Raw genomic sequence first — 16380 nt, forward strand, 5'->3', positions numbered from 1 at the left:
CTAATCACCAAAGAACATTTTCTTATCTTTCAAATGTCATGCTGCAAAAGAAAATAATTAATAACAATGCATTAGTAGCAAAGTTAGATTACCCAGAAAGACTTGATAGATCACCAGTATAATAAAAACAGCATGGGTTAAATTATAGCAACTACAAGTCAACACATACTTTGAAAAATATTTTTAGCATTTCTGATAAGTTTGTTTAGGGTTAAAAGCCATCTGTATTCTTTATAATAATAATCATAATTAGCATTTATATAGTGCTATAAGTTTCTTAAAATACTTTGCAAGTATCATTTCATTTTATCCTCACAACCACCCTGGGAGATGTGTATTAGTATTTTCTTGAATTTTACAGATGAACAAACTGAGGCAGAGATTAAATGGCTTGACCAGGATCACCTAGCTACCAAATTCTGAGGCTGATACAGGAACTCAATTCTTCGTGAATCCAGGGTCATCATTTTACACTGTCAGAAAGAACACTAATATTCTGATGTTAATACTCTTATAGTAAACACGCAAGAGCCCCTGTGAGAAGGGCTTAGGAGTCAGAAAGACTAGTTTTTTTATCTCACCTGTGATCTTTCCTGACTCAGGGATGCTAAGCAAGTTCTCTAAGTCTATAACTAGATAACTGATCTATAAATGATCACAGGGAGTTTTCTTACCAGGAATTCTCTATAGGAGGAGGAGGACGAATGCATTTATAATAGGGCCTACTATGTGCTCAGTGTTTTTAAAAATATGAACTCATTTGACCTCCCCCCTTCCAAATAACCTTTTGAAGTAGAAGAAACTGACTTGTAAGGTAGGTACTCAGGGTCACACAGCTAATAAGAGTATGAGGTTGGATTTGAACTACAGGCTCAGAAATCTACTCACTGAACCATCTAGCCACCTATAGCAAAGAAATTGAAAGTCTGAACAAAGATAGAAAACATCCAGAATTGCTGAAATTAAATTAGATGGTAAGTGCTTAAATATTTCTTTCCTTTAACAATTTTTACATAATTTATAGAAACATATAGAATATAGAATTGATAGAAACATCAAAAACTTTAATAAAAAAGGTATTTTTCACATACATCTCCATGGTCCACTTAAGAAGGTTTTTTTTTGGTTGATTTTCAGTCATGTCCAAATCTTTTAGATCTCATGTGGGATTTTCTTGGCAGAAATACTATAATAGTTTACAATCTGCTTCTCTAGCTCATTTTATAGACGAAGAAACTGAAGCAAAAGTGAGTAATGATTTGCCAGGATCATACAGCTAGGAATTATCTGAAGCCAGATTGGTACTCAGAAGGATGAATCTTCCTGACTTTAAGATGGGCATTCTATCCACTGCACCACTTAGCTGCCTCCTAGTTACTATAGGTATGTGTGTGTGTATAAATAAATATGTTGTAGATACAGATATGTGTATGTATATATATATATATAATATATATGTATACATGTATATGTGTATATATAGTACTAGGTACTATAAAATAAAACTAATATTGTAGATAGTCTTATGAATAGAGCATTTTTCATATCTAACCCAACTCCCATTGTTCTCCTCTCACAGTCTTCTTAATTTAGGAGCAACAGAATGTGCTGGTTCTATGTACCATCCCTTCAGGAAAGCTTCACACAATGAAGTGATAAGTCACCATGGGATCATATCCAAATATGTAAAAAACTTAGATAAAGTCTCTGCAAGTAAAAAGCTACAGAGGAGGTCTGTGCAGGGTCAGTTTAAAAAAAAAAAACTAATCTCTGATAATGAATAATGTCTATCAACCAGGCAGAACCAGGACTAGACATTTCAGGCAAGATTTGGAGTTTACCCCCACATTTTCACCTCTCCCTGATGTTCTCCTTTAGCTCCCCCACTTTTTCTGCTCTTGCCTCTCCCTATCCTCCCCAGTGTAGAAAGCTTTGAATCTTTGCTATAACATTTATAATTTAACATGTCACAAAAGAAATGGCTATGTATCATGGAGAATGGATTTTTTGATATTAAAGATGTTTTATTTATAAAATATAATATGAAAATGGCCTCTTTTAACCTACTTTGTAAAGTAGCACCCTAAATGACAGCCCACCATGCTGACACCTAGTTATCACCCTCAAAGCCAAGGAGGACCATAGACAATTCAAGTATTTTGCAGCCTCTAACGTTGAAAGAAGTTAACAAAAAGAGGTTTATATATACGTGTGTGTGTGTGTGTGTGTGTGTGTGTGTGTGTGTGTGTGTGTGTGTGTGTGTGTGTGTGTACCTCTTAAATGTCATGTTTAGGATGAGGAACTTGACAGAACATTAAAAAAATCACCATCATTCATTCATTTTATATGTAAAGAAACTCAGAGAAACTAACTTATCTAAGCTCATGAAAGTAAGAAACAAAAGAATAGGATTCAAGCTTATTCTCTTATTCTAAATCCAAGCTTTTTCTACCACCTAATACACTTATATGGCTTTGAAAAAGATAATATTTTACCTCATTCTTTGCTTAGAAAATTGTCTTGAAAAGAGAAGCTAATCTAGTGAAAACTTAGACGCTAATGAATAAGAAATATAAGAGATTCTTTCTATTTTGTGTGGCACTAAAAGTGGCTAATAAAAATTGATGGATCTTGTGCATATTTCTTTATAAAAATCTAACATTCCATCATTGAGTACTGTTGATTCCTTTTGTATGGTAATGTTTTCCCCTTCCAATTCTTCCTTTTAAAAATGAATGTGTATGTTATATCCCTTTATCAATTAGTCGACAAATATTTATTGTATTTTAGAGTTGGAAAAGACTTAAGGAAAGCAGCTGGTCCAGTTCCCAGCCTTCAGGTAGGTAAGGTGATTATCTGCTCTCATTTTTTTGGCCACAAGATTTTTCTGGAAGCCACATCATAAAGTGGATGATGAAGTAGACTATTTTTTCTTGTAGGACTGATATTGTAATTGGGAGTATTTCCTGACCAAGAACTTTGAATCAAATAAATGTTAGATATAACCAAAGATAGATAATAGCTAGAAGTTTATATTCATACATATTATACACACACACACATATATATATATATATATATATATATATATATATATATTAAGATTTGGAAACCTTTTTACAGATATTATTTCATGTTATCTTCACAACAATCATTGAAAGCAGATGCTATAATTATCCCTATTTTACAGATGGAGAAACTGAGGCAGACAGATATTAAATGACTCACATATAGCCAATAAACTTCTGAGACTATTTTAACTTTATTTCCCTGACACCAGGTCTAGTGCTCTATTCATAGTGCCATTAACTAATTACACCAAAGTTACATGTATGCACACATACATATAACATACATAAACATATATGTATATACATACATAAATATGTATAAGTTCATATGAACAGCTATCATCAACTATAATCATTTTAAATAGTAAATTTGTATCCCAAGTTCTATTAAACCAGGGACAAATATACTAGATACATGGAATTATAATATAGTATCATGTAAATTTTTATTTTTTGCTTGAACTTGTGAATTTTTGGACTAGACCTGATCCTTGTGGGATGGTCCCCATGAGGACCTTCTTCTACCAATGCAGACAAGTACCTTATTTTCAATTTATAGTATTAGAGAGTTGTCTATGTATTTCGAGCTCCATTTCATTGATAAGGTCCAGAATTAACCAATATGTGGCCATATGTCCTGGAGATATGATCAAAGTTACAGAGCCAATATAGTGCCAAGGGAGAATGTGAACTCAAGGCTGACTCCAAAGCCAGTGGTCTATATCCATTAATCCAGTTTACATATAACCAAGATATATATCAAAATTTATAAAGATTTTATAAAAGGAAGAGCCTATTTCTAAGGATCCTTTGAACCCTACAGTCTATAATCTATTACATCTATTATATCACTTAAAATTTTAGGTAAATAATTAATACAACAAATGACTCATCAAAAAACAAGTAAGTGAATAAAACAAATGACTCACCCAAACATCTCCCTGATAATATTTCATTTACTTTCTTATAGTGTGGACCTTGAATTTCCTCTTGAGGAAGTTTACTCTTTCTACTAAATCAGAGGTCTTTATCCTCAGGTCTGTGAATTTTTAATATGTACACATATATGTAGTTTATATGTGTGTTTATATATAAATATATATATATATATATATATGGAAAGAGAGTTCATATGGAATTTTCAAGTATATATTATCCAAATATATATAGATAATCTGTATATTTCTAGATAGCTATATATTTATTTCTAGTTATATAGAATCTATATATACTTTTTTTTTTTGCCAAGGCAATTGGGGTTAAGTGACTTGCCCAGGGTCACACAGCTAGGAAGTATTAAGTGTCTGAAATCAGATTTGAACTCAGGTCCTCCTGACTTCAGGGCTGGTGCTCTATCTACTGCATCACCTAGCAGCCCCAATCTATATGTACTTGAAAATTATATGAACAAGAAATAATCTATAGAACTATATATAATCCATGTACAGGTATACATAAATAAATCATATATACTTGAGAACTCTACATACTATTTGAGGACTATAAATATATAGGTTATATATAATTGAGAACTATATTCCAATACAATTGGTTTGCTTTGTGATCCTATATAGTTTATTTTATGAATTTAAAAACATTATTCTGAGAGAATAAAAAAGGCTTTAATAGTCAAAAAAGTATCACAACACAAAAATGATTAAGAATCCTTGGAGTGGGGCTATACTGTTTCTGAGCAAGCACCTACTATAAGCAAAACACTATATTAGGTATTGTGGAAGATAGAACATTATCTCTCCTTAAGAAGATTACTTTTTATTTGTTTAGTCAAGGACAATGTTTAAAAGATTTTCATGTGTTAATTGTGGAACAAAATTTTCTAATCCTAGCTACAAATAAAAAGATAACCAATAACAAAAAGCAGGATATGTTAAGTCTTCTTGCTATTTCAAATCTCTACTCAAATAAAATTCCCCCCCCAAATTGTGCAAGGCTTGCATTCCTATTTTGACAGCAACAAAATCCAACATAATATCTCAAATCAACAACCAATTTCCCTTTTTTTTTTTTTTTTTTTGGATAGGAATAGCATCCTTAAAAATAATACCTTGAAATTCAGACCAAACAACCTGATTCTGAGAAGTGATATATTAGCCTAATAAGCTTAATAATTAATGTAGTAACTTAATAAGTTTTAGGGTATTCTTATCCCACACTTTTGGGGAACATCCCTCCTTTGGCATTTTCTCACAAAAGTCATGTACAAAAAAAGTTGGACTAAACTGAAAAAGAACACTTCTCACCAGAATACATTTTTTATTGAATGAGTTTGAGTGGGAGTATAAAAGCAGGTAGTTTGTGATTCAACAGCTTGGATTTCTGTTGCTGCTGAGAAACATTGCAGCTGTTCATACTCCAGATTTCTTTTTTCAGAATATTAACTTTTCCCCCTTGTCTTTCTAGGACTATGTGTTTAAAAGAACAAACGTCTAACCTTAGAATGACACTAGCGATAGCATGTAAAATAATATCATTCTTTAGCAAAGGACCCACTACCATGAAACTGGAAGCCAGGCTAGGCTACTAAATTTTTTTAAAGCACCTATTATGGAATGCTTAATAAAAATAATTTCTATATTCCAGGAATTTACCTTTACTTTTGCAAACAGTTGCTAGTACTGACAAACCTTGCTGAAAATCCATAGAATCCAGGAAAAATGGGGAAAATAGGTCTATGTGATGCAAAAAGATATAGGGAATATGGCTGGCTAAACGAGTAAGATGGTCAAGAAATAGATGATAAAAATACAAAAACAGATATTTTCATGAAAGAATAACCACTTTAAAAGTAAGAAAAGACTACTGCCCAAAGCTAAAATGGGAGGATTATAATTAAGATTAAGAGTAGAAATTTTCAAAATTCAAAAAGATTATTTTGGAATGAGTGGTTTTAAATTTTAATGAAGAATAAAAGATCAAAATTTTGTTTGGCCAGAATGAGTTTGATCAGTCATGTTAATTCAGAACTAATTCCATATTAATTGTTCAATAATTTCAGACTTCATAATGAGTTGGAAGCAAAGCATGGCTTTGCTAGACTATATAGGGTCTTAAGGTAGGCAAAGTACTTTCCTACTATTACCACAATTTAATAATGAACCAAAAGCATTTCAAATGCTGTTTAAAAAGTGGTGAAGAATATATATTTCTATAGATACAGCCAGAAAAAAATCTAGTCCAACCTACTCTTTGCATAGATAAAAAGAATGAAACATGATAGATGAAGTGATTTGTCTAAGATCACAGAACTAAGATGGAGCTCAAATATAAGTCAGCAATCCATTAAATCCAGAGGTATTTTCATTATACTGTGACACCTCCACTAACTATCTTTGTATAAATTCTTGGTAATTTTATGCCACTGCCAAATAGTATTATTTTGACTGTTCTTTTTATGCACAGTATTATATTTGGCAATCAGTACCATCCCCAATCACTTAGAACTAGCCTTAAAAATCAAACTCAAGTCCAACCCAAGAACAAAAGAAAATCCAGACAAAATATGTGATGTTAATCCTTGATCCTGACTGCCTTCTGTTTCAACAAAGTCCACCTATACAAAATGGGCTTAATCTTTAAAAAAAAGAAAAAACATTGATTGTAGTTAATTAGCTGATACCATCAATGTATCTAAGATGAAAAAAGCTACAAATATATTACCCCATTAAGCTATAATCAAAACAATGAGGTTTTATCTCTATATTTATTTTTCCCTTGACCATTGAAACTAAATGTTTATATGCATTAAAGTAACCTTTCTATTACTGAAGAAAATTATAATCATTTTTAAAGGTATTTTACAGATAGGGAACCTCCAAATCTTTGATTTCTTTATTTCCCCACAGCAAATCCATCACTAAATCTTTTTACTTCTCACTTCCATACATATCTCAAATCTGTCCCGTTCTGCCATTCATTAGCTCCATGGCTGTAGGGAAGACAGGAAACCTCTCTGAGTCTCAAGTTTCATCACTTGCAAAAATGAGTGGTTTGGACCAGATCCCAAGTATACAACTTTAAACTCTTGAAACAAATGTCTGGGGATCCAGAATGGTTGAGATTGTTAGTGGAAAAAAAAAGTATTTTCTATTTTATTGACCACACAGTAAATAGTAGACCTAATCATTCTATTAGTAGGGTGATTAGTGGGGTCTAATCATCAACCTGCCATTATTATTATGTAATTGATTGCTAGCCAAAAGACCTGGATCAATGAATAAATGTTTATTCAAGCTATTATAATAAATCATATGATTAAATTTATCCCACCCACACAGTTCTGATCATATAGATTTCTCATCACATGGCCTGCTAATGAAAAAAGTTACATGCCTCTGTACTAGATGATTTTTAACCCTAATTTAAAATTCCATGATTCTCTGATTCCATTCCCATTGCAATTATTCTAATTCGCTGTCCCATCAGCTCATACCTCAATTATTCCTAGAGTCTTCTAACTCATGTATCTGATTTAGGCCTCATTACATCCAGTCCATTTTTGCAGTGTTAGCAAATTAATCTTCTGAAAACACCACTTTTGTTATGTCCCTTCTATACTAAAAAACCTTCAATAGCTAACTATTACCTATAAGGAAAAGTACAAACTTCTCAACTTAGCATTCAAAAGTCCCTGAAATATAGTTTTAACATGTAAGAAGACTAGGAACTATCCCATATATGGAACAGTTGAAGAAACTGCGGATGTTTAATCTGGAGAAAATCAGGCTCAGGGAGGATGTAATAATTCTCTTCCACTATACGAAGGGCTGTCATGTAAAAGGCTTAGCAGTGTATGGCTCAGGAATTCTAAGCTACCATGAGTTATGTGACAATCCATTGTTGTTACTAAGTTTGGCTTCAATATTAATGACTCAGGTACCATGTTACCTAAGGAGGGGGAAGATAGCTTGGGTCAGAAATATCGGGAAGTGGGACTGGGCCCTGAATAACCTCTGTACTAACCTGGCTAAAATTGGAGACAATCTTAAAGGAAAAAAAAAGAAAAAAAATCTCTAACATGTTTTTTCAAACCCAAATTCTGCGACACATTTACAAGTTTACCCTATATAAACCCACATTGGAATAGCAAGTAGCTGTGATATAAGGAAAAGAAAACTCAATATTACAAGAAGGCCTTCAAGGTCCCTTCCAATTATAACACTATGTGAAACAAGCTTGAATCCCTCCTCACCTGTGTCCAATATTGACAATACATTCACCTAGTGCGTTTTTTAAAAACCATTACTTGAATATATATAAAAGTATGTGCCTATTATATATAATCTATATAAAGCAAATCACAGAACTTAAAATGATGTATTAATTATCCTGCCTATTAAGTACATAAATATTGTCTGTCCAAGCTTTTTGCTGTCCCTTTATTAAGTTAAACAATGTAGATAATAAAAATATAATTGGTGACTTTTTTTTTTGGATACAAGCATGACGTGTCTTCTCATATGGTTAACTCATAACATATCTGAATAGGAAAAAAATAATAGAAGCAAAATTTGGAATAATTTTCCATACTTGGATGTGAATTATTATAAGAAGAGATAATGCAGGTTTTTCAAAGACTGAAATGAGTTTTGAGAAAAGCAGCAATTCCTGTTGCAGGGTAGCTTTAGGAAATTAACAAAATTCAGTTATTTTTGGACTACACAGCAAAGAAACATAAAAATTTATCTCAACCACATCATTGTAGTTCAACACATCACAAAATTTAAACTATTTAGGCACTGCCTTGGTTCATTTTATTTGCCAGTTCAGAATCACTACTAGCTGAGGAAGATCATGCATAAGATAAAAAGCTGAAGTGTGCTGATAAATATTTGACACCTGCCTGGGCTGGGGAGTAGTACGCGTGGCTCACTTTTATGCATCATCTGCATTATTAATATTTTCTCCTTCACTTTCAAGTCTACAAACCAATAAAACATTAAATCAATTCTTATTTAGTAGCATTTATATAGTTTCCAAGGTATAAATACACATACTGAAAATATAAGCATGAGTTCTTATGAATTGGTAAAAGCAGGCTCTAAAAAATTCCTGCTGAATTCAATAAGGGTCCAACTTTTCTAATAAGTTTAGCTTAAAGTTATTTAGTAGATTGGCTGCTGACATCTGAGATACAACTGTCCTGTGTGACTTAGCTCTGTTCATGGCAAAAGTAATTTTTTGTAGCCTAGACATAACAAATCACCTGCTAAGGGTAGCAAGCCATCCTCAATCAATATTGCATGTTTGACTATTAATTCTTTTGAACATTATATAGGTGGGTAAATTCGTCTTCTACCAAATTAATAGAAACCTGGAAGTAGACACATATTCAAATGAATACAGAGAAATAACAGTTAATTGATGAATAAATCCTGGCATATGCTTATCCATGTCTCAAGTTCAGAGATAAGTACTTCTACACACTCCACTGTTATTCCGGATAGCAAATTTGAAACATACTTTACCACATATGCGATTGACTCACAAGTCAAAAACTGTTTTTTTAAAAATCCATGGAAAAACCCACAGCCTAAAAGACCTCTCTGAATCTTGATCTTTAGTGATGGGTTGGACCTCTAACATCTCTGTGGTACAGCTGTGGAATGATCTCACTTTTCATTTATTGGCATGAGTTTGGGCTGCTTTTCTGCCTACTGAAGGATAAATGTATTACACAGAGCTACCATGAGCTATAGCAAGGGGGCCAGTTCACAAGCATTCCAGGATAGATATGCCATGGTCATTCCTTGTGCTAATTGGAGAGAGGGAAGATAAGTGGTTTCTTGATCATCAACTGCAGTTTTTATCTTTTAAAATCAATGAGCTTCTTGCATAGCTCTGTCATAACTGGCTCAGGTTTAATTTCATCAAAGAAAAACCATTATTGTTGATAAGACTTTTCTTTGGTTTACTATATTTGAATTCACAGAAAGCAACTATCTTAGTGATTACAAGCTTAACAATATTGGAAAACATGTTGCTGTTGAAATTCCTTACTTTTACTTAAATATTCCATATACTTCTAAAAAAGTTTATTATTCAAATTACAGTGAACATGTGTATTCTTCTTTCTTTTCAAGTTGGCTCCCACATTAGACAGTAAGCATCTTGGGATGACAGCTTTTGTTTGTTTCTTCAATGTTTGGGCCAATGCCTGGGACATAACAGGCACTTAATAAATGCTTTTTGACTGTCTCTGGAAACAGTCCATTCTATTTGATTATAAAGACAACTAGTTCGTAAATTCTAGGCAAACTTGTATAAATTGATGCCCTAAAAGAATATTCAAATGAGACTTTTTGGAACAGTGGATAGAATGCTGGAATTGAAGCAAGAAAACCGGGGTTCAAATCTTGTCTCTGGCACTTATTAGCTAGGACATATTGATTGAGTACTATATGCCGCCTCCAGACCTTACTTCAGAATTCCAGAAAAAGCACTGTTGCTAAAATAATTAAAAATAAGAAGTCTCTCCACCACTGGGAAATCACAGATCCATTCCATTTTCTAGCACATGTCAAAAATTTGGAGTCAATTTGGGTGATTTAATGGAAGAAGGTTCCAGGTACCCAGAATATCACGGATACTTTCCATATTTGAGTACATATAAAATATTTGAACCCAGTCATATGAAGACTAGAAAAGTATCACCTGCCAAAATTTCATATAGATTTACATCTCTTTAATTAGCAGAAATTTGACATAGCAGTTTGATTTTCCTTTTTTTGGATAACCCTGTCTGAAATTTCACAATTATCTGAGGAGCAAACATAGTTGCTCAATTATTGAAGGAAGCCAAGAATCCAGTTTCTATGATATTGAAGGTTTATGCTCATATATCCACATAACTGGCTCCTTGGACCCTGAACTTAGAAACAAATTAGAAAACTAATTAAAAAAAATGCAGGTGACATGCGGACTTCTGATTTTTCTTGTGCTTAGCTTTGACTCTGAAATAGTATTTGCTACATATTCTATAACTTTTCACATTTTATATCAGGACTGCTTCCTCTGTTTTTCATCAGTTATTTTTAAAATGTGATATGAGAATCTTGTGGATGTAGAGTTGCTTCCCTCTTCCCTGTTAAATCATTTACTTTTCACAATAGATTTATTCAACCTATGTCCATCTGTTTTTATTATTTGAATTTTCCATCCCACCTGTTTCCATTTTTAACATGAGATTTAATAGTGCAATGATAACATGAACTTCTCAGGTGTTCTAAGATTGGAAGATGGGATGCCTATTCTGAGGTTAAGATTCAAGTTCTAGTGTTAGTAAGAGCAAAGAGATTATTCCAGCCTTCATGATCAAGTTTAATTTCTTAACTCCCAAAATTCTTAAATGACCTACTCTTCCTTGATTCTAAGACTTTATAACTGAAGGCTTAACTACTTGTCAGAGGTACCAAAGAAGAAATTTGTGCTGCAGGCAATTAAGTGACCTTAAATCTCTTCTATAAACTCTGAAAAAAAAAGGACAGATCCTTGACCAACTGTGTCCAGGAGTTATTTGAGAAGTATTTAAATTTCTATATGCACACATTGAAGTTTCTATTTATCTCCCTGGAGTCGTGGTGACTTGACAAATGAATATCATAGTGGATTATTTGCTTACTCTGTTTTGCTCAGTTCTAGCAATAGATGGGTAGGACTTAGGTTCTTGACTGACAGGGCCATGCATAAACACTTGCTTTTAATTTATTTGGTCTGAAGATCCCTAATAATTGCTCTTTGGAGTTCTGTTTTGTAAATTTCAATTTCCTCTAAGACGGTTATGTTTTTTTTCCATCTATGTTAAGTCTCTTTTCCCAGTGGGATCTTTCTTTCTCTATTTAGTCATGCTGTGTGTGGAGACCCAAATTCCATACAGCCTGGGAGCTCTGACTCATCCTCAGAAAGTTTGGTTGCTCCAGGGACTTCTACTAACACTGAAAATGAGCAGAAAAAATAACCAATGAAGTACCTCCTTCCTGAATTCTACTGTGCTAGTGCTCTACCTAGCAACTAATCTTATCAAAAGCCAAATAAAGGAGGAAAGCATTTTATCCTCTTCTGCAAAATAAGTTGAGATAAATGGCTTTACCTTCTCTTTAATTTATGCAGAATTTAATAGTTTTAATTTTGATTACTGTGAATTGCTTTTAAAAAAAATATTCCATACTTTGCCCACCAGGAAAATCTTTAAAAGCTTCCAAACACTATTTCTCTTTTGCTTGCATGCCAAGGGAGTTAAGTCTAATATGCTCATTTTCTTCACATGTACAGAAGAAAATGTTCCTCTTTTAAAATATATTATTCATAAACATGAAGAGTTACTGAAATCTCACTCCTCCTACCTCATATTATGTGTAACAAATCCTGGATGACTTGAAATGGTTTTATTGTAATCAGGTTTGCAATCATAGGATTTTGTGGGGCAGTGTCTTTAGATTCTAATATCTTGAACCCAGAGGTCTTTTTGGTATTCCTAGATCCAGAAAAGTGAACTCTTTGGCAAAGATGAGTAATATCAATGATTTCTCAATCCAAAGGGTCCCCACAATACATTCCTCTTAAAATGATTAATGGTTGCAGTAATAGTCATTTTTAAATGTTGACCAGCAAGTTAGATAAAACTTTTGACAGCTCACACTAGTTTTAAACTAATATTCTACATGTATATGCAGAAGAATTTGTTTTGGTTCATGTGATCCTAGAGCAAATTGACCTAAGGAATCATAAATTAAAGTACTGATTGCAGCAAACTAGCTGGCTCCCCAACACAACCAAGACTCCAGGCTAATTAGAGTTTTGCACATTTAAGTTTTTTTATACATAGAAACCTCATTCTGCTTAATTAAAAACTCATTCAAAGTTTGGCATTCCGCTTGTATGCTAACTCCTCCTTCTTGGTCCAAAGCATTTTCACCCACTCTAATATTTTTAAGAGAAACATTTTAAGATATTATTTTAATTCATGGTGCTGTCAATTTTGTGCTTGTATTCCACAAACCTATAAGTTCTCCAAGCGTGTCTCATGGTTAGGTCAGTATCATTCAGCAGAGCTCGCCAAAGCATCAGAGTGAGTGCAGACAGCATTGCCTTAGCTAGAAGGAGGCTGCCTATCAGAATCTTGCTACTTGGGAAGACTGGGAAGAAGTAGACTTAAATGGAAGTCACAGGATTAGGGTTAGGCTGAAATCACCTGGCAAAGAAACTTTATTTCCCCACCGGAGAGAAAATTTCATCATTTTCCCTTTCCTTTGAGCTTTCAGCAGACTGTTCCTATAAGTCCCTAAACCGAGAGAGTAGGTGGGACTTGATACCTGGGCTAGTGCCCTCATCCGTCAGTTCGATGCTGAAGGAAGGTCCTGACAGCAACTCATACACAGAGGTCCTGGCCTCTTCAGGTTCCCTCCCCCCCTCCACTCTTTCCCCAAAGACTTTATTCTTGTCTACCCCTCTGGTCCAATCCAGCCCTTACCTTGACCACATCGTCATTGAGATGCTTGGGGTCTCGGTTGACCAGGTCGATCTCCTTGACGTGCGTATCGTACATTTGTTTCTCGTTCATTTCGTCGGCCATGGTCTTATTGTTGGGCTTGTAGATGTTTCCCTGTTCCCGGACTGGAGCCGAGTAGAGAAGCCCCTAGGGAAGGGTGATGGTAGGGACAGGGAGGGGGTGGGGTGGGAAGGAAATTAAAAAAAACAAAAAAACAAAAAACAAAAACAGAACAGAACAAGCCAAAAGTCAATTTGAGGTTGGGAAAGATCTCAAACTTAAGGAAGAGAGAATTATTCTTTATAAAGGCGGCAGCAGCACAGCTGCAGCAAGAGCTGCGACTTGCTCAGGGGAAAGTAAACTTCACAGGGAGCCTGGCTTTTTAAAAGGATAGAAAAGACTTCACCACACCCCTCGGTACCAGGCAGAGAAGTCAGACTCTCACTCCCGCCGCCAGGGGTCATCTGCAAACACGGGCCAGAAGTCCAGCTCCCTAATCTCTCCAACTGCCCCCCTCCCCCATTTTCCTCCCCCGCTTTCACTGAATTCAGCACTCTGGGTTCGGCTCCAAGGACTCCAGCAGCCTTGGGCTCAGCCCTCGCTCTCGGATTTGGTCCCAGCCCCACTTTAGGGTTCCTCACCTTATTTGAATTTCCTTACCTGCTTCTATCATCTCCCCCTCTTCCCCAGTCAATCACACCTGTAGCTTATTAGCCTAAAAGTTGGCTTTCTCGGAGAGAGTAGTATCTACCTGTTTCCCAACCCTAGATTCCCATCAGACAATATACCTGCGGCCTCTCTTCTTGGATCAAGGTGCTTCCTCTACTTCTCTCTGAAGTAGTTCTCAAGCTTAGCGTTATCTATCCTTGCCTCCCCCGCCCACCCTATAGACCCCTATGAGTTCCTCTCACCCTCACCTCAGAGAAATCGCTGAGTTTGTAGATAGAACCCCACCTCAGGCTCCTCCGCCCCACGTCTCACCTGTCTTGCCTAAATTCCAGTCGCTGTGCCCCCAGTTAACAACATTGTCCCCTCCCCGCCCCCTTCTGCTAGCTCTTGGAGGCGCTGCAGCCACAGCCTTTAGGGAAAACTTGTTCTGCATAAATACAAGTGGGTATTCTGGCGTGAGTGACTAGGGAGGGTGACCTGGGGGGAATCTCCGCTTTGGGAACTCCATTCTAAAGGAGTTTTAGAGAGGGATCAAGGATTTGGAGAAGAGCAAACATTGCGTGCGCCGACGCCCCAGTTAAGCTTTTCCAGACGCCCAGGCTTGGGTATGTGCTTGCCCAGGGCTGTGGGGTAAGGGAGTTACAGCCACCGCTACCCCTCCCTGCCCACCACGTTCTACCAACATCTCCAGCCTCTCAAGCCTCCCGCCCCAGAGCGATCAGCTGGGCAGCTGGTTCGTTGTTTGCCGAGTAAAGGGAGAGGGGCGTGAGAAGGAAAAAATCCTCCCAGGAGGTGGATCTCTGTTTCAGCAGACGCAAAGTCGGGGAACCCCCAAAGCTATCCCGTCCACGTCTCCCCCTCCCTATCCCTTCCAAACGCTCGGTGGCTCTACTGGTAATTTCCCTAAGAAAGCAACCCTCTCCCGGCAAACAACAAGCATACCAAACATCCAGTTTCCGTGCCACCGTCTCCCTGCCCCCGATTTCTCCCCAACGCTCCCCCGACGCCAGCTCCTTAGCTGGCTAAGTGAGAAGAGCAGTCAGAGGTCAAGGGGGAATTGGGTAAAAGAAAAGAGGTTGGAGTGCTCCCAGGAGCTAGAGGAGATTGCCGAAGCAGGCGCTGCGAGGGAGGGAGATAGGGCAGGAGAGCACCTCGTGCCCGGAGGGTGGGGGCTTTAAGAAACTGCCCGAAAGCGAAGCAAATCCTACCTCAGAGTCTATGTATTTGCCACTAGACATTCTGCCTTGGGTTTGTCGGAGGTTCTGGTGGAGGTTTCCCTGGGTTATAATTTAAGGGAGCTGAGGAAGGAAGATCCTGTATTGTGGGAAGGGAAAAAAAAAAAGGAAAGAAAAAAAAAATCCCGGTGGGGGTGGGGGGGGTGGGGTAGGGTAGGGTAGGATAGGGAGGGGAGGTAGCTGTGAGTGATCGAGCTGGCTGATGGCCAGAGGTTTGTTCTGCTTGCTTTTGGCCAGGATGACAGCAGCGCTGGGTCTAGGCACATCCCCAAAGACTGGGAGCAGCGGGGAGGGCCCGGAGAGGGCGGGGGGAGAAGGAGCGAGCGAGAGAGCTTTTTTACCCACGTTCTACTGAGGCAGATATTTTAAACCTGGGGCAACATTTTCCCAGCCGTGCAGCCGTCAGGGCAATCCAAGAGAGCCTGCTCAAAAAACAAGAATATTTTCCTGGTGCATCACACCAGCGGGAGGGTGTGAAGTGGAACAGTTTAGTGTAGGGATTCCCAAGCGTGAAGAGCACCTCCATCCAGTCAGAAGGCTTTAATGCGTCCTTGACCGTTTCTCAGGGTCAAGATGAGAATCCCCCCCTCCCCCCCTCGAGCCCCTCCTCCCCCAGGAAAAGGCGTTGTTCAACAGCTTCACAGGGGAAAGGTGGTGAAGAATGGGTGGAAATTTTTAGTTACATCTTTTTAAACTGAAGCAAAGGATCGGGGTGTTAGAGAGAGAGTGTGTGCTTTCGGTGACACTCGTTTACATCTATTTAGCCTAGTTTGGAAACTGGGATCGCTGGACTTCATAGAGTGAACTTATCCACACTGGCTCATTTCAAAGTAATGCAAATGTTTAGCTGTTCTTTGCTTTCATTGCCGATTTTCTCTAAAAGAAGCGAGAAATGTGCCAT

At 36.7% G+C, this 16380-nt stretch overlaps 1 protein-coding gene across 3 annotated transcripts in view; it reads right to left on the minus strand.

The window, feature by feature from the left end:
• Nucleotides 1-15718, minus strand: part of CAV1 (caveolin 1) — a 39211-nt gene extending 23493 nt beyond the window's left edge. Inside the window, exons 1-2 of one of the 3 annotated variants that reach the window (XM_074268220.1) lie at nt 15453-15718; nt 13558-13722 (exon numbers count right to left, since the gene is read on the minus strand). In XM_074268220.1, the coding sequence (XP_074124321.1) occupies nt 13558-13722; nt 15453-15482 (195 nt within the window). In that variant the 5' untranslated portion in view covers nt 15483-15718. Of the gene's footprint in view, nt 1-13557; nt 13723-14492; nt 14563-15186; nt 15245-15452 lie in introns of those variants that run through there. The other 2 variants (XM_074268222.1, XM_074268221.1) reach the window with 2 other exon arrangements.
• Nucleotides 15719-16380: the final 662 nt, after the last annotated feature.

Source organism: Sminthopsis crassicaudata, chromosome 5, assembly GCF_048593235.1.
Source record: "Sminthopsis crassicaudata isolate SCR6 chromosome 5, ASM4859323v1, whole genome shotgun sequence".
Lineage (NCBI taxonomy): Eukaryota > Metazoa > Chordata > Mammalia > Dasyuromorphia > Dasyuridae > Sminthopsis > Sminthopsis crassicaudata.